The following is a 22,575-nucleotide window of genomic DNA, read 5'->3' as shown; positions in this document are numbered from 1 at the left end:
TCTAAGGCTGAGCCCAGCCACCCCATGGAGGAAACTCATTTCGGCCTCTTGTATCTGCGATCTCATTCTTTTGGTCATTACCCAGAGCTCATGACCATAGGTGAGGGTTGGGACGTAGATGGAGCAGTAAATCGAAAGCTTTGCCACCAAACCACTGATCCATCTCACGCTCCATTCTACCCTCTCATGTGAGCAAGACCCCGAGATACTTGAACTCCCTCACTTGAGGCAGTCCACCTGTTTTGGGCAGAGAACCATGGCCTCAGATTTGCAGGTGCTGACTCTCATCCCGTCCGCTTCACACTCGGCTGCACACCACTTCAGTGCATGCTGGAGGTCACGATGTGAAGCCAACAGTACCACATCATCTGCAAAAAGCAGAGATGCAATTCTTAGGTCCCCAAACTGGATATATACTTGCACTTTTAATTAATATAAATATTTGCTTGGAAAAGCCTTCAAATAAATTCATTGTAACTTTGAAGATAGTAGTGTGCTGGAGGACCATCTTTATTCCATGATACTCAAGAAGAAACACAGGTGCACTTAAAGAGAAGGATCAGCACATAGGAAGAAAAAAATTGACTTCAGGCACTCACGCGTGGAGCAGGAACAGATGCATTTGTCATTGTAGGCATATAGTAAAGCTGCTGATGTGAGCACTTTTTAGTAAAGCTTCACAGAGTGGCCGTTTAGGCTTTAGACTCTTGGTCTTGTTTCCTCTTTTTCTGTGCCAACTACACCAAACTACTGACGTGAAAGGGAAGTTGCACTCACATTCATGTCAACTGGCAATTTAGAGTTCCTGCTTCACCTAATAAGCATTTTCCACTCTGTAGGAGGAAACGGAAACATGTAGAGGAAACCCACAGAGATATGGTGAGAGCACACAGGAAGAACCGCCGCACAGGAGGGCTGGGGCTTATCTGTGCAGTGACGATGCTAACCACTGTGCACTTTAAATACAGACTAAAATTAAATATCAGATCACACTCAGTATGATAAGATAGTCTGTTTTATAAGATTCAGAACAGCATGTGGGCAATCAGGGGTCTTATCAGTACACTCCCAGCTCTCTCTGTGTTGCCTAGCATTAGTGCTTAATTAAATGTGCTGAGGAGAATGTTAATCTGTGCTCCGATACGGTTTGTATCCCTGCGGATTGTTTATAACGCCACATAGCGCTCCCCTCTCCAGTTGTGAATAGTTTTGATTTTGATTAGTTCCCCGTGAGCAAGAGCCAATACATGTGATTCGTGTTGAACTTTAATCATGTCTCCACTCTGACTTTATACAAGGCTTTTGTGCCCAGGTGATGAGTGCACGTGACAGAAAATGTGATGTGTAAAATCTGCCATCAGAATTAGAAGGTCTGTTATGATGGACAGCTGCAGGCTGCCATGTCCATCCACAAACACAGTACTTAGACTCCACCAGGTAGGAGGAGACACTCCTTAAATTAAGGTCAAACCACATTCTGTGAACACCTGTTTATTTAGGATGTGATGATGATTTGGCTCCAGTGCACCAGGGTAGACGTTAAGCTACCGAGCTGTCATCAAAATGGTCACTGCTGTCGCTGCACACCTTCTCCTCTTCCTCGTCGGTGGTGAGTTTATTTAGTATCTTCAAATAGAAAATCAACATGTTTTTATTGAAGACTTTACTGCTCAGCATCTGGAACATCTTTACACGGATTTCACCGCTTATTTAACTTGCCGTGTTGCTCTAGGTGTAGTCTCCAGTGTCAAAGAAGAAGCAGAATTTACAGGGTGTCTTAAAATGTCTTAAATAGAGTTTTCTTAGTATATGGCCTTAAAAAGTATTAAATTGTCTCAAATTCAAATTCCATGGGTCTCAAATGTTTTCGGTCACGTTATAGCGAAAATATCTCCAGCCTGACTGTTTACAATCATCTTGTTTCCATTGTCTGCACCGAGGGTACGTACAGAGTTTGGCAAGCGAGCCTTTATGTCTGCAGCTCCTTATATGTGGAATCCTCTGCAGAAGGACTTAAAATTGCTCTCATTGGTTCCTCTCGGCTGTTTCAAAGCACTGTTGCAGGATTTTTGTACACAATCTTTTATATGTCAGTGTCACAGTGTGTCTGAGCCGGTATTTGTAGTTCATGTTACCATACTTTTTGGCTTTTCCTTGTAGTGGTTGTGTTTTATATTGCTTGTTTTAGAGATTTACATTTTTATTCTGTATATTTTGATTTTTAATCTCAAGAGGTGGTATAAAAAAGGTCTTAGAGTCTTAAATTTAACTTGGTTATATCCAGGGCTGCCCCATTATAGTCGACTAAAGAGGTTAGGGTCGTCAAGATTTCATTGGTCGCTTAGTCGCAGAAAAAAAAATCCCCAAAAAACAAACATTAAACTCTATTAGGAGCTGTGCCTTGTTAATAAATTAAAACCTATATGACTGGACCATGTGGGAATTTAATTCGAAGGGACAGACACAGGAAGTGTCCACGCTCAACAGTCAGACTGGAGTCAGGCTACAAACCAATCACAGCTGACAGATGTCCTTTCCTTCTTCAGTAAATATTCAGTCTGATAAATACGGAAAAGTTGATCATGTTAGTGCAGGGCTACCCTGAGCTTTACATCTGTCCCATGGATGATAGGCCTACACACTTATAAACAGCTCTTGGAAGAAGGTCAGCTCTGCACTCAGGATTTCAGGTAAACAACGCAGCTTGTCGCCACGCTCTTAAAACTGGTACCAAAAAGGCTCAAGAGTACCGCCCAGCCATTTCCAGGTGGTTCAAGATGCAACGTGTACAGCCTCTAATTTCCAGGGCTGGTACCTGCGGTTATTCCACAGGCTAGTTAATAACATGTCTGGCAGGAAATCCAAAGTGTGGGATCATTTTGAGAAGGTGAAGGACGAACCCAAGGTGATATGTAAACTCATCTTCATTGGTCGACTACAAACATGACGTATCATCTGAAACATGGAAGTAGCTACATGCCCATTAGCCCACAGCGTCATTAACAGGCGGCTCGCTCAGTGTGTGACGTGCACTTGTAGATAAAATATAGGCCTATATTAATGAAGGTTCATTAGTACGGTTTGTATTTCTCTGTAATGTAGCACAGTGTTAACAATGTTACTGATACTATTCTTTCTCACACCTTCAACTCAAACCACCAAAATATATCATTTAATAATTAAATTGATATCATAAACATGCAGGCGACTAGTCAACTAATGGCCCTAAATGACGACTATTGGTCGACTAGGAAAATTCTTAGTCCGGGGCATTTTGATGGACAACTGGAGGCTGCCGTGTCCGTCCACATACACAGTACTTAGTTTGTGTCAGTATTTGTCACAACCTCTCCACTTGGTTTTGGTCATTACCATCGTGCTACCAGCACAAAACCCCTCAGAGTCAGGCCAGACCACATTCCGTAAATAACAGTTTATCGCCTTATCGCTATGGTGTTTGCAAGTAGATGTCAAGCTGTGTCTGTGTGTGCATAATGATGGGTTCCACAACACGCTGGTGGAGGACTTAACAGGGTGTACTATGTTTAGCTCTGGAGTTGTGAGCTAGGATTCATGCATGTTTGTTTATGTGTGTGTGTGTGTGTGTGTGTGTGTAAGTGGAGTGTTACACTATTAGAATTCAAGATAAATGATGTACAAGTATCAAACTGAGCTCCCAGCTTCGTTGAAATCCCTCTCAGGCAGCCTCCTTTTGTGTTTTTAAGATCTCATGTAGGTGGACACAAAGTTGGAAAGACATTTTAAGTCCTAAATGCTTATTACACTGGCCACATTTAGTGTGGGTGCATGGATTTGTCATGTCGTGTTTGGGCTGCAGCGAGCTGTGTGTCATTTGCTGTATGTGCACTCAGTAGTGTTTGGCAGCGAGTTACAAAAGCTCCATTGTGTAGGTGACTGCGGCTGAGTTGGCCTCCAGAAGTTTGGTAAGTCCAGGCAGGCGTGTGTGTATGTGAGTGTGTATGTGGATGGGTAGCTGGGGGTGGAGGGTGGCAGTGTATGGGGCACACAGTGTAGAGGGGGACAGGTTGTGGTAATGAATGAGCTCCAGTGTGCGTGGCTGGACCTCAAGCTACCAAGCAGTCGTCAAAATGGTCTCCGCTTTCGCCGCACACCTTCTCCTCTTCCTCGTCAGTGGTGAGTTTATGCTGACATCTTCATGTAGAATATCAACACTGTTTTAATGAAGACCTTTCTACTACCTATTTGGAAATAGAGACGATATTCACATGAAGTTCACCACTTATTTAACTTAAAAATATCTTGCCATGCTGTTCTGGGTAAACTTCAGCAGAATTTGGCTTTGTCTGACTTTTATTATGTCTTTGCTCTGACTTGATACTAGGCGTTGTGCCTTGCTGATAAGTTTCCCAGTGCTGCTGATGAAGTTTGCTCCTTAATCACTGTAACTATTAACTAACAGCCATGATTGAGATCACATTGTCCAGTATTTACCTTCTTCTGTTACAAGATAGTCAGAATAAAACGCCTGTTTGGCACTTTCTTGTTACCTTTTCAGCAACTTGTGCTTCAATAGTGTCAGCTGTTCAGATGAAGTTATAAAATAATGTCTTGCTGTTGAGGAGAGAGAAGTGAGAAATGGCTGTAGAAGAAAAGTCTGCTTCCTGTAGATAAAGGACGCCTGGCTCCATGAGACAGCTGCTTTACGGGTTATAGTGAACATTTTGTCTCATCTTATTTAGTCCTTTAAATGCATGTGAATCTCAGTTTTATTTTCTAAAGCAATATGGTACATTTTCTTGAACAATTTGCATTGTATTGAGGTTTTGTATAAGCATTAGTAATGCTTGATTTTATAGTGATGCAATCACGGTTTTGGGGCAGCAACAAAATATTTCAGCAGGTACTGTTCTCTTGATATTTCTTTTGTTTAACTGATTAATTGTTTGGTCAATAGTGAAAAGTGGCTCTGACATTTCCACAAGCTGACATATTCATATTGTCCCACCAACGGTCCAAAACCCAAAGATATTAAATCTGCCAAAATGCAACACAAAGAAAAGCAGCTAATTATCACACTGGAAAAGCTGGAACCATCCAAAAATCAATGTGACGTATCAGCTGTGGATTATTTTTACAAATACATCTGGGGTCAGCAGGAATCTGGGATAAAAAGGCAGAATTTGAAAATACACCCTCCTCCTGCAGCTCTCCCCTCTCTGTCCTAAGCCCCTCCCACCAGATGACCACGGGCATATGCATGCTCTTCATACTGTAACCCAGCGTTTCCCATACATTGATTTTTTTTAACCCTATTTCATTGTATTCCCACCCCTCCTTGTCCTGGTTTCCCTCTCTGTTTATCAGACCACAAATGAGACATGAATTAGCAAGCTAGCCCCCCCACCGTCGTTCTGTCTACTCCTCGCTAAAGTGGGTTGCTTCGCCGGCAGGAGAGCATGAAGCAGCTCCAGACTTGACCTTTGGCTCAATTGTGGTGGCTCAAATTCAGCCAGCGCAAACCCCGCAGAGTTAGGTCTCACAGCGGGCTGGTGGACAACAGCAGCAGGTCTGACCAATGTAAAGGCAGCAACAGAAAGTTTGCTTATGAGCTGGGTAGTTTGGGTTGTCCGATCCTCCATAGCTGGGGTTTGCACCGGCTGGATTCAGGTTGCTGCAGCTGCTGACTGGGCCTGCTGCCCGCTCTTCTCCTGGCAAGGTGGTCTGCAGCTGTGGGCAGTCAGGCGGAGGACACACTGTGATACACACTGTGATTCGAGGCTCTAGCTAATGTTAGCTGCATAAACGTAAGCATAAAGCCGCAGCTGTGAGCCTGTAGCTATGGTTACAGAAGGCTAAACCATAAGCAACATTTCTCTCCATCTCTGAAATGCTTTGCTGATATTAACTGTTCTTTTAGACCCTTTTTTTTTTTAAAAAAAAAAAAGTCTGTCTTCCTTTTTTTGGGTTGCTTTGCAGTGTATGCAGTTGTTTACAACTCAGGCTTTCACCAAAGGGACATGCTTGCACATCTGCATTTGTAGAAAAGTCAATAGGAACACCCTCTCTCTGAAATGACCTGTGATTGGCCAAAGTCACCTGTCACCAGCTCGAGGAGGTGCAGAATTCTGGTTTTCTCTTGGTCTGTAGATAATTATTGAGTTTTTTGCCAAATGACACCAAAATGAAAAAAAAAGGGTTTAGTCTATAAAATGTCTGAAACTAGTGGAATGCCTGTAACAGTTTCCCAGAGCCTAAGATTATCTCTTTAGATTGCTTTGTTTTGTCAGACCAAAGGTCCAAAGCCCAACAACAACTTTAACAATGATATAAAACAGAGAAAGGAGTATTGGTGTCAGACTTTGTTGAGTGCTATCACTAAAACATGATCCTGGGAGCAGTTTTATAGAGCAAACATGCTTTGCACAAAATGCCATGTCTGCAACCCAGTGAACTTTATGAGCTCAGCTGGAGGGATGAGGGAATGGAAAAGTGTGTGTGTGACGAAGAATGCAAGAGCGAAAAGAGACAGTGTACTTTTCACACTATGTGTACGCCTATACTTGTGTAAGTAATTTAAGTTTGAGGGTAGTTACAGCGATGTGAAACCATTAGCTCTTTGTGCTTTATGATGGAACAGGCCTGGCCTCTCCTCTTTCTCTACAGCAGGATGTTATATTTGCATAGTTGACTTGCAAGCTTGAATTTCCGTGTGTGTGTGTGTGTGTGTGTGTGTGTGTGTGTGTGTGTGTGTGTGTGTCTATGTGACATAAGTAGGACTTGGATATCCCTCTTGCCAAAGGGCCATATGGGTTCAACTTCTTTTTCTTCAGAGTTGGATCTTTGTGAATGGGCCTTCCAGTTCCCACAACATCTCTGCTCTTATTGGACCTTTTCTGCCAGGGGTCGCAGGCCACTGGTGTCCGGGCAACGCAGTGAGGGGTTTTGCGGTACAGAGCTGTTGACATGGAGATGAACTACAGTTGTGGATTTCTTAATTTTAGCCACTGTGTCACTGCTCCGTCAGTTGGCCTTTTTACTTTTCTTGGTCCCATTTATGAAGTATTGTCTTGAAATGTTTCTCAACTCTTTAAATTTACGTTTTAGATCCTTCTTTTAGATCCTGTCAGTTGCCAAAATTACTTCCCCTCTCTTCTTAGCCATGCTTGCAGTGTGGCCCAAGGGATCACAATGCTGGTCTGTCAGTCAGTTCACCACTTTGTTCCAGGCTAAAATATTTCAACAACTCTGGGTTGAATTGCCATAGAATTTTGTGCAGGCATTCATGGTCCCCAGATAATGAATCCTCTGTCTTTTCCTTTAGTGCAAAAAATAAAGTTGACATTGCTTTCTAGTTAAATATCTCAACAACTGCTGCACTGATTGTCATTAAATGGTCTCCAGGATAAATCTAAATGACCTTAGCAATCCCTTGGCCTTTCATCAGACGCCGTCATTAGGTCAAAGTTTGCACTTATACAGTGAAGTATTTCAACACTCAGTTTTGTTCAGACATTCATCCTTCCCAGACGATGTGTCCTAATGACTTTAGTGCCTCTCCTGATAATTTATCTAATGTCACTATGGATTATTCATTTGTTGATCCATTATTATGGATTACGGAACAGGCCTACTGGGCACAGGCCCAGGGGCCCACAGTGTCAGGGCACCCTGGCCTCCACCTCCAAAATGTCACTCAAACAGATATGTACCAACCAGGAAGAGACTCAGAATAATCAAAAGAAACATGAAATGACTACAAAGAGAAGCAAACAACTACAAAGCCGCCTAAAACAGCTGCAGAGACACACAGTGACAGCAACTATGAAAAGGGCCAAAACAACCATAGAAAGACAAAAAATGACTACAAATGGACACACTGAAACTCAAAGCATCTACAAAGTGACTTAAAATGTCTACAAAAAGACACAAAATAACCAAAGAGAAGTGCAAAGCAACTACAAAGAGTTGCAAAATGACTACTAAGAAACAAAACAACTACAAAGAGACACACAATGACCACAAAGAAATACAATAACTGCAGAGACACAAAATGACCACAAAGAAATACAATAACTGCAAAGACACACAAAATGACCATACAGAAACACAATTACATAAAGACGACAAATGACTACAAAGAAACACAAGAATGACTACATAGCAGCACGAAGCAACTATAACAAGACTCAAAACGACTACAGAGTGGCACACAATGACCACATAGAAGCACAAAGGAACTATAAAAAGACTCAAAACGACTACAGAGTGGCACACAATGACCACATAGAAGCACAAAGGAACTATAAAAAGACTCAAAACGACTACAAAGTGGAGCACAATGACCACATAGAAGCACAAAGCAACTACAAAGAGACTCAAAACGACTAAGAAGAGACTCAAAACAACTACAAAGAGACTCAAAACTACAAAGTGACACAAAATGACCACATAGAAGCACAAAGCAACTACAAAGAGACTCAAAATGACTACAGAGAGACTCAAAACAACTATGAAGAGACTCGAAACGACCTCAAAGAGACTCAAAACTACAAAGTGACACAAAATGACCACAAAAAGAGGCTAAACAACTATAAGGTCTGTGTGTCTCCCTCCTGCGTGGGAGAGGTGGTGGGGCCTTTTACATGTCTGTATCTAGGGGCCCATTGTCTCATGATCCTCCCATGACCATAAGAAACTGTTGGATCAAGTGCTATAAAATCTGGTGCAGGTGTTCATTTTGCCACAGGCTGAATTGAGGCTATTGTGATGATCCTTTCACTTTTTATCCAGCGCCATCATCAGGTCAACACTTTTGTTTATGACCAAATACCTGCTAAACTAACAACACTCTCATTAGCTGTGCTTTGTGTCTCCTCTAACTTTGCTTCATTTTGTCTACAGTGAACCTGATCCCCACCACTCCCATACTGGAGGAGCGCCCCTTCCAGGCTGCAGATGGAGGTGTTGGGCAGGCTCTGGGGAAGAGCAGGAAGAGGGTGTTCCCCGCGCCTCACACCCAGGAGCCCAACCCCATATCTGAGGCTTACGGTTACTGTAACACCCCGAACCGCACCGAACATTCCTGGGAAGGTGAGGGGGCTTAATAAAGACTGTGAACCTGTGGATGTGATATGTGATGTTGACCTTGGTTACATCTACGATTTGTGTTTCCGGAAGTCTTAAATATGAACTGATCTGGGAGCAGCAATAGGCGATGAACTTCTTATGTTAATTCTTTCCACTGTGGCAGCAGCAAGTGTCGCAACATCACTGTTTCAGAGCATTAAATACAAATTTGGATCAGTTCTCCCACTGCTAGAATCACCCAGTTTGATGGACAGTGCATAAATACTTAATATAGTAATAATGTCAGATTTAGTGTGTCAGGACTCGGGGGATGTGTTAATTGTGCGAAAGTCATTTTCAGTAGATTGCATCATCCATAATGCTGCAGTGCTCCCTCTCTATAGCACAGTGGCATGGAGCCCTGTGTTTTTTTTCCTTCATTGAAAAGTCAGCAAAGCCCGAGGCAATCATATAAAAATCCTTCACTGCCTAAGACAAGTTGCACCAGCCTCCGCTAATTGAGTTTTACTCTGTTTATCTCCGGATGGCAGTTTAGTCTCCAAAGAAGAAAAATCCATTACGTCTCTTTGATTTAGATGGGAAGTTATTGAAAATCAATCAGGAACAAGTTTTCTTGTTTCAGGTGGTGTTTTTCCTCCCAGTGACATGATCATTTTCTAAGTGTCCTGGTTTCTCCTATCTACTTAATTTACTGTTAAACACAAACACACCCACAGACCACAGTCCATTCTCTGCACTCACAGACAGTGAGCAAATTTGTTTGATGTTCCTCGGGCTGCTGCTGTGGCGTGGCCAAAAGATTTGTTAAATCAACATTTGCTTTTCTAAGAGGTGACGTGCATTAACTCTCCTGAGCACTGTTTCAATTTCAGTGATTTAGTTTTAATGGTTAGAGTAGCATTAGGTCTTCAGGGTGTTTTAAAATAAGCAGGTGATTTTCGTGGCCACTAGGGGCAGCGAAACAAGCTGCAGACACAACACTGGCATACTATTACCATTCAAGGTTTTAAAGCTAACTTTTTTGCAAACATTTGCTCTTTGGCACATTTAGCAGATACAGTGAAACACTGTATGTTTGGGTTCTGTCCACCTGATAAGTCAAACACCCCTTTCTGACAGTCATGAGCTGGCTTGGCATGGTTTGGTTTGAGTCGTCAGACCAGTGCAGCAGGGATTTGCATTTCCATTACAACAGGGCTGCCTTCTTGAAGGTGTGTCTTAAACTGATGACAGCTTGTCTTGAGTGATGACATTTAAAAGCAGCGGGGTGATCTAAGTCAATTGTTATTTGTTATTGTCGGGGGTTGGCTGCGTTTGGCGAGACGTCACAGCTACCCACTTGAGGGTGGGCAGCCTGGCTTTTGGATCTACTCCAAATAAGGTCCGGCGCGGCTTGGCGTGGCATGGCATGTCTAAACTGACAATGGAAACACAAATCGTCGCAGCATGGCTTTACTCAGCGCAGCCAAGAGTGACAATGGAAAATGGGTGAAAGTCCACTATTAACTGGTCTGTTAGGTCAGTTCTTTTCTCCTCCAACTCCTGAGAACAACATTTGGCTTTGTAGTTGCTAAATGCTCCTCCCTGTACGCCAGCTAATTGCTACCTTAGTCTGTCCACCCTTTGGCGCTGGACAGGTGGTGTAAAGGTTGCTAACAGAGCTTTGACCCTGAAAGTATCTGCCTGCTGCATCTCAAAATGAGTGTAATAAGATTCAGTTGTGGGTTGTAAAACCAAAACAATGAGCTGAAAAACATTAAAAGCTTCAGTAAAAGCTGTGGATGCTGACGAGAGTTTCCTTTGACAGGTCACAGTCCTGCTGACTACAAGCTGCTGTCTGTCCAGGTGATGATTCGCCATGGTGACCGCTATCCACTCTACTACATCCCCAAGACCAAACGGCCCGCCATTGACTGCACCTTGTCCTTCAGCAGGTACAAACATGTTCACTACATTGTATTTAATACAAGCATGACATGTAGCCTTTTTACGTCCTAGTCAAATTTGCACATACTGTGGGAATAAATGACGGCACAGAGGTGCAGTGGTTAGCATTGTCACCTCACAGCAAGAGGGTTGGGGGAGCCCTTCTATGCAGAGTTTTCATGTTTTCTATCAGCGTGGGTTTCCTCCAGGTGCTCCAGCTTCCTCCCACAGTCCAAAGACATGCAGGTTAACTGGTGACTCTAAATGTCCGTAGGTGTGAATGTGAGTGTGAATGGTTGTCTGTCTCTATGTGTCAGCCCTGTGATAGTCCTTCCATTTATACAGTTTTATCCACATTTTCTGAAGAGGGTGGACATGTTGAAAGAATCTTTTTTTTGGCAGATTTCTTGGCCGTGTCAACCCAGTAGTTGGCTGGAAAGCCTCAAAGTGACAGAAAAGTAGCACTGTATAATTACAGATTTCTAAAAAAAGAAATTATATTGTGATCTGGAATTGGGGACATGTTAAACTGGACCATCGCCTGAAAGAGCACTGCACACTGCTGCTTAAGAAAACAAATGCAAAAGGCATGAAATACAAGCTACGAATCAAACATCTCCACTGAAAAACATGCTGCATTAAAAAAAACAACAACTCATGATATTGTTGCATTTAATTGCATTATATTGCAGGCTATTTATGGTGATTTGACTCATTGTGCTGTAATTAAGTAACACTATGAAGACAGCAAACAGGAAAGAAATGAAAAGCTTAATGAGGAAAAAGCCTACACTTTTCACTGGGTTCTCCAGTCTGAAGATACAGGCTTTGTTCCCACAGTTTCAATTAATCCAGGTCAGAGTTAAGGGCACAAAATGCCACCGGGATTTAAGCCGGCTTCCCGAGCAGAGCCCCGGCTACCTCTGTGTAATGCCTAACAAGGAGAAAGTGTGAGAGAGTGAGACACCAATTACTGCAACAGCTTCTCATATCCTCCGACAAAAACTGCCAGCTTGGTAGCTGCTGTCAGAAAATGAGCTGTGTGTGTTAAATAGACAGCGGTACTACATTCTTTTTGGTGGTGTTTGTGAGGCTTACAGGCAGCGGTAATGAATTTGTTTTACATTCCAAATATCCGGATGTGTACAAGCATTAAACTGAAGAATTCAACAATTCCCCCGGTGTCCCAGTGTTATTGTGTGTGTCAGTGGGAGCGGGTGGGTTTGGTTTGCTACATCTGTTGTGCTGTGCTTTGGTGCAGATGGATACACAAAAATGCAGACGCATTAACGTGTGTGTGTGTGTTTGGGGGGGGAGTCTGTTGACGCAGAGTTATGAGGGTCTTATCTCACTTGATTTAAGCAACATGCTCACTGAGCAGCTTTGGTGAGGCAGAACTGTCGCTGCCGCAGAAACTCCCCACAGAACTGGGGGTGGAAAAATACATGAAAGCTCAATTATTAATATCGTTATCTTCTTTAATTCATTTTTGCTCCGTTCTCTCATCTGTATCTTTTCCTGTCTTTTTTTTTTTTTTTTTTTTTAACGGTAAGCAGCCAGGCTCTGTTCACACTGACTCTGCTGCTCTTTCAAGTGGGCTGGATGAGGGTTCCTGATAGGAAGTTATTAAAGGCCAGGATGCCTCTGTGCTCTAGCTTCAGAGGAAGCTTGAAATCAGCACTTTCACACCCGCTTTCTGTGTATACATTAACTCAAATTTATGCAAACTCCTCATGTGGATACACATTTGTGCTAAGATAACAAACTGCTATTTTTGAAACCAGAATATTTAGCCTGGCGGCATGGCTTTTGATGTGAGCACACACATCCTCTTGGATGATTTATTTAGACCATACGGTCAATAAATTCACTGTGACCAATCCCCTTTTCTGGGCAGTGTACCTGAGTTCAGATTTAGCCAGTGACTTAATTTTGCACAAAGCTTTCACATCAGCTTTGCACATCTGGATGGAGCAGGCACGCTGTAATCCTCAGAGCGGGCACGGTGACACACAGTTGCATTTCAGATTGACAGGATGCAGATAACCTGCTATGGACATCTAATTATTAGATATTGTCTCTACCCGTGATCTTTGAACTGGAGCTGAAAGTAAGCCATCCAGCAAATGAGACGTATTATGGATGTTGGATTCCGTTCAGAAATTGAATTGAATTGAACTGATGTAGCCATGAGCTTACATCTTCTCCCTTTGCTCAGGGAGCTGCTCTGTGGCCAACAGTCGTACCCTCTGGCTGGAATACTGCGCTCCCTCCTTGTGTGAATACATCAAAGTGTGTGTGTGAAGTAGGGCGCTGCTGCAAAAGGCATTTTTGGCTCAATAGTAAAATTATTAAAGTCGTCCTTCACTCAAAAATGTGCTCTTCTCATATGTCCTCTAAAATGTCTGACCTTGACTATACTGACTTGAAACTGTGCAAAGTTTGTCACGAAGGGGGCGATGTCTGTGCACTTCTCTTAAATCTGAGATTCAAACATACGCCGGTCAAGCTAGATTGGGTACATCAGCCAATCGCTGTCTAATACAGGAAGCACATAATGACAGTGGAAACAATACCAGCAAAGAAACATAGAACTGACTTGTCAGCACAGATAGCGTTAGCAGTTAGCATTAGCATAGTGAAAGTTTTGACAGCAGTTTTTGGTTGTAAACTGGACCCTGTAGCTTCCCTTCACTATTTACTAAAAACCCCATCATAGCAGATGTTATTGTAAGTTTAATAATCCATTAATGCTGTGTCAGCCACTGCCAGTTAGCCTACAAGCTAACAAAAAACACAAACAATTTAAAAATGCTAACTACACTTGGTATTCTGATACGTCCGCTAGTCTCAGACTTTAGTCCCCGTTTCATAGTTTTTTTTTAAATTTTATTTATTTTTATTAAATATTATGTAGGAAAACCATGATAAAGAATATAAGTATTAGCTTAGTCCACATGAACATTTTTTTGAAAACAGGGTTTTCCCCTCGAACATCCTCAGAAGAAAAAGTCCCGCCCATATCAGCTCTGTAATGACAAAATCTGTCTCAGTGAAAACACAAAACACAATTGAGGTGCTGTCAAGAGCCTGCCAAACTAACAGGCAGTGATACAACTGTAATCCTAAAGCCACACAAAGAAGAAGAAGATGCTGACCAGTCAGAAGCATGGAAAATATAAAGCTATTAGCAGAAGGCTACTTGGAGCAGTGACCTCCATGACACATGCCAACGCCTCTGTTCTTCAGTATAGTGGAGGAGTAACTGTACATTAATGTGTAAAAATGTAAAAAAAAAAAAAAAAAGTCCTGTCCATAAAGTAAGAGCTGGCATTATTTTAGTCACATCTGCCATTGTGTGAAATGTTGCTTCATTTGTGATGCTTTACAAAGGAGATGACAGCGCACACTCTGACATCTGACAAAACAGTTTCACAAAATCACAAGATCTGTTTTCAGTGACCTAAAACGCAGCTTGCAATTGGACGAAAAGCCAAAACTTCTAAAATAAAAAGGACATTTTTAAATATACCCGTGTACGTGTGGATAAGGCCTAAGTTTTTGAAATTTGTTTTCCACAAAAGAAGAGGCGTAACGAGGTGATTCAATTAAAAGCACACCAGCCAAACAGTAGAAAACCTTGTGGAAAGCAAGATGGAAATATGGCATTTCAGTTTGCTTCATGTTTTCATTGGTGGAAGGTTCCAGTCTCCTCATCACTTCACACTAATCTGATGTTTGAACGTCTGCTACTTTTTCCTCTCTACAGTGAAGTGGAAGCTTCTGTTGGACGTTTAAAGCCCAATTCATGCCGATGATTCAGGACATGACAATCAGTTTTAGAACATTGCAGCGGTGTGAACTGGCCGGTCTGAGCTCAACTCAAGCTGGCTGATGTTGTCACCTGCAACTCAGCTGGTCAAATCGCCTGCGGCTGGTTTTAGAACATAAAGCATGTATCCTGTCACCAATCAGCTTGAGGTGGAGTTTGCTCATCAAGTCAAAATAACCACAGATGGCATGTTCGCTCCGTCCCTGCCTGTCCTCATGTGTGCCAGTATCGCACGGTGGGTCACTGCTGCCTCAACACACACACACACACACACACACACACACACACACACACACACACTCTCTCATTGACTGATAGTTGCACCCATTATTTATATATGTCTGGTTGTATTGGTGTGAACTGGCAGGTTTTCAAAACGTTGCAGAATGCAAGTCGTTGCAAGTTTCAGCTTGTCTTGTGGTGAATCATTGATCTAAACTGGGCTTAAATCACTTGCTTGATGTAGGTCATGATTTTACTGTTTCCATTGGCCTTTGTTGCATTTTGTTTTTGTGGATAGATCAACTTTTCCAACTTGGCAAAGCCTAAAACACTTCTCATGACATTTCTCTTTCTGTATTTTAATGCCCAAATTGGAAATGCCCATAAAAGCTGGTGAATGGAATCTAATTTACTGTGATCATGTTGGCATGCTGAGGTTAGCATTTAGCTGGGAGCACTGCTGTGCTCAAGTACAGCCTCACGAAGCTGCTACCATGGCTGTAAACTCTTCATCTGATTTAATAGCAGCTCTTCTCTTTGAGACGGAGTAAAGATCTGAGGAAACTGGAGGTACACAGACACACCACGCTGGGGCTGAGTGAGTTCAGCTGCAGAGTGTGTGTGGATTATTAGTGGTTTGAACGTGCTTATTTCACAGGCAGATTGAATATTAAAAGCTTGCTAAATATTCTGTGTGTTCTCATAATGATGTAGGTAGTTGTGTTTTTATTTAGACTGGGGTGTAATTAAAGAGATCTGAACTAGCATATGCCCAGGGCTGTCTCCGCAGAGAGAGCTCAGTGTGTGCTTGCGTGTGCGCGCGCGTGTGAGCTGGCACCAGCTCGCCGACCCACTGTCTCTGTCTGCGGTTAACTGAGCTCTCTTTAGCAGGGAACATCTCCTCTCTCTCTTTCCTCTTCATCTTCCACCAGTGCAGTCTTTGTCAAGGTTTTTGTCTTTCTGCCTCCCATTTACTTTAATCTGCGTCTTGCACTCCCCCGGAGTTTCGACCACATCATCTCATTTGCCTTTCTGCTTATGCCTCCTCTTCATTTATACTACCTCTTTTTCCTCATCTCTCCATCCCCTCCTCCCTCCCCACTAATCTCCTTCCCTGTCCTATCCAGTGATAATAATCCCTGCTTAATGTAATTGGGCTCTGTAATCTTTGGTTAGCAACAATCATCCTAATAGACAGCCTGGCTGGCTCTTTGTCCACACTAGTGTCCCCATCCGCTGACGTCTAGTCTCCCACTGTAGCCAATTAAATCTAGACTGCCCCAAACTCCCCTCAGCTAACTGATTTCCTGATGACAGAGCAGAATGGTGCACTGGCTGCCACAGTATCTCACTCATTTCACCACTCCCATGCATTCATGCGCCTGATGCTGCATATATTACAGTTAAGTGAATATTTAAGTGCAAGCGGAGAGATGGTGACAACAGCTGCTTATGCAACGTGACAACAAAAGGAAACAATCCCCTCAAAAACACAAAATGTAGGCTGGTGTTTGCAGGACCAGAGGAGTGCTTTGAAGCTTTTCCTTTAGACAATAAAGGGAACCGTCAAGCTATAATCGTCCTTGTAGGTGGTGGCTTTAGATGCTAGATTGCGTTGACTGTGTTGAGTCAGTTACAATCACAAGCGGGATTTTAATGGCAGAAGGTCGTTTTTTATGTCATGTTCCTGAACCACTCCATGATCACTATGGAAACTGTGTGTGTCTGTGTGTGTGTGTGTCTGTGTGTGTGTGTGTGTGTGTGTGTGTGTGTGCGGGGGCTCCTTTAATCTGAGCGAGCTGAGCTGCAGCTCCCACAGATTTGTTATATTAAACTGTAATCTTCAATCATCTCTAATCTATCAGATCACCGACTGCTCCTCTTGCTGCCCTCGTCCCTGCGTGTGTCAGTGTGTGTGTGTGTGTGTGTGTGTTTGTGCTCGTATATGTGTAAATATGTGAGTGTGTGTCCCAAGGCAACACATTCTTTCATCTTTTTATATCTCCATCTCCCATATTCCCTCCCACACATATCGAACTGTGCTGTAGTCCAGCAGCGTTGTGTTAGAGGGACACCTGGTGGTGGATGTAGGAAGTGGCCCGCACGTGCAGTTACATACTGAACATGTTTATATTATTTCATAAATGGTTTTATTCACTGTACACTGACAATAAACTAATGTCATTGGCTCCTCCCTGTGTTTATTTTCATATTTATTAATATGTTTTTTTGATTGAGGGAATTCAGTGGTGATAATCAACATTTTACATAGTTCAGGTTGACGTTACCAAATTTCCTGTTTTGTCACAACAAATAAGCATAAAAAGAAATTAAGTCTACATATTGATATTAAACAGAGAACAACAGGAAATCTTCACATTTAGAAGCTGGGGCTGGAAAATATTTTGCAATGTTGCTGAAGAAATGATTCAAATGGTCATTACTACAACACATCTCCTCATCTACAAATTATAATTTCTGCTGGTTGTATATGTTTTGAGGAACAAAATCATGACCAAGACAGTTGTAATTTTATGTGAAGTACTGATGTTTAATAGCTGCATTTCTTACAGGGCTGCGACTAACAGTTATTATAGTCCCACCAGTGATTGATGACCTGAAGTTATTCAGTTTTCAATGATTACAGAAGCTGGAGTCAGCAAAAGTTTGGCATTTTATCTTAATAATCTGTCAATCTATTGAAATTTGTTTGAATTAATTTTCTATCCATTGAATAATGTATTGGCTTGTGCTTGTAGTGTAGAAAAAGTATTCAGATCTTTTACCTAAGAAAATCAATCAATAGTACAGTGTAGAAATATTTTTACATGTAGAAGTCCTGCATCCAAATTATGACTTAAATGTCCAGTGTATAAAATTTCATGGCATTTAGCCGAGAGAATTGCAGACCTCAACCAACTTAATCTTTTCCCGATAAGAATTCCTTAAGTGTTCACTATTTGTGAGGTTTTTATTGTGGGCTGAAGTATCCACAGAGGTCTCTTCCTCTCCAAAACAAACGGACCAGGGGTCTCATTTATAAACACGAAACAATTCCTGAAAGGGGCGTAGGCCATGGAAGAGGTGTGATCTATAAAAACAGACTTAATGGGAGAAACTTTGACCCATGATAACCAACATTTTGGAGACGGGAAATTGGCGACGCAGATGTTGAGGTGGAAGCCTGATTGTAGAAACTGCTCTACACACTGTTTTATAAATGAGACCCCTGGTGACAAAAACTGGTAAAAACACAGATTAAAGCAGTTTCACATATCAAATCAGTGTTTCCTCTCTGCTGTGTGATACATCGCAGACGGGCTGCTCACCCAGTGCTATGTCTGCTTAACGGTTTTCTTTGATGACCTTAAATGTGCTCATCTTTTTTTTTTTTTGATCCACAGAGGTCTCGTCCTCTCCAAAACAAACAGACCAGGTGATTTAAATTGGTAAAAACCACTGAATAAAGCAGTTCACATTCAGTTTTCACAAAACAGTACTATACTATCCTACTATTGGCTATCGATTATTTGATTACTTTCACTTCTGTTGCGACTGTGACATGTCAAACTGTCTGCTGTGAAAAATGCCCTTTCCTTAACATGAGAAGAGAATTGTGGGTGATTTATACTGAAAAAACAAAAATTAATTGTGGAAATTCTGTTCAAGCAAAATCACATTTTGTTGTTCAGACTTGCTGTTGTTGTTTTGTGCTGTTGTGTATTTAGAAACCAAGTGAGAGGAGAATAAATCTGATTAACTGCAAAGTAACTTCTTGGATGTTTGAATCGTGATGGTGTTTTAAATCAAGAAAATCCTCTAAAATGTATTTTCTCATCTGGCATGTTCCTTTAAATATTTAGTTTCCAAGAGGTCAAACACACAGGCTTTGAATCCAAAGGGACGTTGAGACAGCTGCTCTGTTTGTCAGAGGCCAACAATAAAAGCTGTGGTTTCAACAGGAAGCTCCCCAGTGTCTACTGAACCATTTTCAGAGTGAATGTTTTCCTGTGTGTGACATTATTTTGCATAACTGTGGGCTGAAGTGGAGTATTCTGCGAATACCATGGTGATGGAGTAAAACTATTCTTTTAAGTGGCACCATGTTTGCTTGCAGTAGATATTATTCCAAATAGCTGACACAGCCGCAGCAGTAGCAGTGAGCAACCTTTTAGCCACAAGTCTAAATGTGGTACACTGATGAAACTGTGTGGTTAACTGGAAATAATGCACACCCGTGGACCATCTCTTAACATTTGTCATCCCTCACCACCCTCAGGAAGCCTTCCCACCCCCTGCTGAACCCCTTCATCCGTCACATGGGTCAGGGAAGTCGCGGCCACTGGGATTCACCACTGGGCTCCGTTCCTCGTCTGCCCAACCACAATGCCTGTGAGATGGGAGAACTCACGCAGACAGGTGAGCAAGGAACCAGATGTTTTTCTTTTTATCATCCACCAGAGGTTAACCTTAACTTTCATAGACCAGTATTCATTCATCTACAAATTAATGTTTTATTTTATGCATTAGAGCCTTTTGTCCCTCTTAACCCTCTTTGTTAAGAAGCATTTATCGAGTCCAGATGTCAGACAAACCATCTTCTTTCCATTTTTCCAGGTGTGGTGCAGCACCTGCGCAACGGGCAGCTCCTGCAGCAAGCCTACAAGCGCCACATTTTCCTCCCCTCCGACTGGTCACCCCGCCAGCTATGGTTTGAGACCACAGGTAAGAGCCGCACTCTCCAGAGTGGACTGGCCTTCCTCTACGGCTTCCTCCCAGACTTTGATTGGTCAAAAGTGACTGTGCGGCACCAGTGGAGCACGTTGTTCTGCGGCTCGGCCTGCGACTGCCCCGCCAGGAACAGATACCTGGAGGAAGAACAGAGGAGGCAGTATCGGCTCAGAGTGAGTGATACCGAACTTGAGAGGACCTACGCCAATATGGCACGGACTTTGGGTCTGCCGACCCGCCAGCTCCGAGCTGCAAACCCTATAGACTCGCTGCTGTGCCACCTCTGTCATGGCATCTCGTTCCCATGCGTTCCTATGGGAGATGGCACCAGAGGGTGTCTGACAATGGCCCAGTTTGCTGTGATTCGCAGACAGCAGCTAGATGATGAGGTGGATCGGAGGAGGGTGGGGCTGTACCATAAATACGCCATCCTCGCCATGTACCCCTACCTCAACCGAACTGCCACCAAGATGGAGCGTGTTGCCAAGGACAATGAGGCTGGCAGACAGCCTCGTGCAGGGGCCGAGGAGGTCTTTACCCTCTCTTCAGGCCACGACGTGACCGTGGCCCCACTGCTGAGCGCCCTGGGACTAGAGGAGGCCCGCTTTCCACGGTTTGCAGCGAGGCTAGTCTTTGAATTGTGGAAAAGTCCCCCAGCCACGCAAGGACAAGCAAAGAAGAAAGCTGGTAAAGGTGAGAAGTCCAAGGCGAAAGACGGGGAACTGTTCATCAGGGTGCTGTACAACGGCGAGGATGTGACATTTCACACCACCTTCTGTCGCTCCCACGACCGCCACGCCAACCAGCCCCTCTGCCCTCTGAAGAACTTCCTGTCTTTTGTCAGGAGAGACATGTTCAGTGTTGTCAACGCTACTTCCTACCAGGAGGCCTGCTACAGGCGTGCTGGTTGACAGATGGAGAGGAGGGTGACTGAGTAAGGGCGCAGAGTTGGCAGATGGTTGTACTTGTTTTTTAGTCCTTTTCCACTTTTGAAGATTGTGCACTTTCATGCTGCTCATAGCCTCAAACTCTAAAATTCCACATCTTTTAAATGTAGTCCTTTACATTCCTGAGCACAAAGTGGCAAACACACAGTACTGTATGTCATATCTTCATAAGATCAATTTCTAACCTTTTACAAACTCGTTTTTTTGAATACTGTATTTTGTCTGAAGAGAGGTCATTCAAGGGAAGTTGTATGGCACTTAGCCACTTTATTCCGACATTCCATAATACCATGGAATTTTAAAATTCCAGTATTCCCAAAATGCTTGCAAGAAAAGGGAATTTTGATGCTGGAAATACTGTACTGGAAATACTGTGCTAGTCATTCCTGGGAAATACTTTGTTTATAATAAATCTTTTCCATGAAAATTACACTTTGGGCTAGTTTTGGCCGCATTACTCAATATGACTCATATGTCACTTTCTTTTACTGTATGGGTTTTATGGGTTTTAATGTTTATTCATTGTGTTAGGCTGTCTGTTTAATAACAAGGGTTATTATTTCTGTTTTGACACATTGATTCTGTTTTAGTAAAACTGACTACGGTACTCTGTAACAAATTAGTTTTTTCCCGTACATTAATTTACAGCTACAGAACATCTGTATTTATATTAATTGGTGATACACATGATCACATTCCATTTTATGTTTTTGCTTGTAGAACACTGAATTAAATAAAGGTTCATTCTGACTAGACGTTTTTCTATCAGTTGTGACTGGTTTGCTGAGGAATGGTTTTCTGGTGGTATTCTGGTGTAAAGCATGTGACCTGAAGAACGCTGCAAGTCCATGTCTACCCATCAGCTGAAACATTAAAACCACTGGTGGGTGAAGTTAATAACATCGATCATCTCGTTACAGTGCAATGTTCTGCTGGGAGACCTTTGGTCCTGCATTCATGTGGATGCCAAATGACCCTCACCATCCACCCAAACACTGCAGACCAAGTACCCCCCTTCACGGTGACGGCACTCTCTAATGGCAGTGACCCCCCAGCAGGACAATGCACCATGCAATACCACAAAAACTGCTCAGTAGCAGCCAGATGAATGTGACAAAGAGCTCAAGGCGTCAAATTTGCTTCTGAATTCCCCATATCCAAATCTGATTGAGCATCTTTGGGACGTGGCCGTACCCCAGATGTCCTGTGTCCATGCCTTGACAGATCAGAGGCCCCACTGTGGATTGGACTTGGCTCTGACCTGTTGGTGCATGGATACAGGCCCTGTGTTGTCCTAAACCAGGGCGTAGGCACCAGATCCTTTGAGTCCTATGGGTTGTGAGATGGGATACCAGCGTGTCCCACGGATGCTTGATCAGATTGGGAGAGAGACCAGGTCGATGCCTTGAGCTCTTTGTCACATTCCCTGGGCCATTCCTGAGCAGTTTTTGCAGTGTGGCATGGTGCATTGTCCTGCTGGGGACCCAGTGTTTCAGGGAATGCTGTTGCCATGAGAGGGGGAATTGGTCCGTGATGGTGTTTGGGTGCATGTCAAGTGGCATCCACATGAACGCCAGCACCCAAGGTTTCCCAGCACAATACTGCATTATAACATGGTAATCAATGGTAATTAACTTCACCTGTCAGTGGTTTAATGTTTTGGCTGGTCAGTGTGCTCATGTAGAAACAATTCTCAGTTGGTGTCTCTTCTATTAATCTACCACTAGATGGCGTATTAGCTCCACAAACCCCATTCAAACCTCTTCTAACCCATCTGCTCCTATCAGTTATCCACTTTGTCAGCAGTGTTGCAGGAGCACAGCGCATAGTCAATACATTTATATAAAT

At 42.9% G+C, this 22,575-nt stretch overlaps 1 protein-coding gene across 2 annotated transcripts in view; it reads left to right on the top strand.

The window, feature by feature from the left end:
- Positions 1-21,482, top strand: part of pxylp1 (2-phosphoxylose phosphatase 1) — a 31,771-nt gene extending 10,289 nt beyond the window's left edge. The window contains exons 1-5 of one of the 2 annotated variants that reach the window (XM_049575495.1): positions 4,052-4,155; positions 8,884-9,072; positions 10,877-11,003; positions 19,329-19,468; positions 19,667-21,482. In XM_049575495.1, coding sequence (XP_049431452.1) covers positions 4,059-4,155; positions 8,884-9,072; positions 10,877-11,003; positions 19,329-19,468; positions 19,667-20,691 — 1,578 coding nt within the window. In that variant the 5' untranslated portion in view covers positions 4,052-4,058 and the 3' untranslated portion in view covers positions 20,692-21,482. Of the gene's footprint in view, positions 1-4,051; positions 4,156-8,883; positions 9,073-10,876; positions 11,004-19,328; positions 19,469-19,666 lie in introns of those variants that run through there. The other variant, XM_049575496.1, reaches the window with a different exon arrangement.
- Positions 21,483-22,575: the final 1,093 nt, after the last annotated feature.

This window comes from Epinephelus fuscoguttatus, linkage group LG5 (assembly GCF_011397635.1).
Source record: "Epinephelus fuscoguttatus linkage group LG5, E.fuscoguttatus.final_Chr_v1".
Classification (NCBI taxonomy): Eukaryota; Metazoa; Chordata; class Actinopteri; order Perciformes; family Serranidae; genus Epinephelus; species Epinephelus fuscoguttatus.
This window is presented reverse-complemented; position numbering and strand designations above follow the sequence as displayed.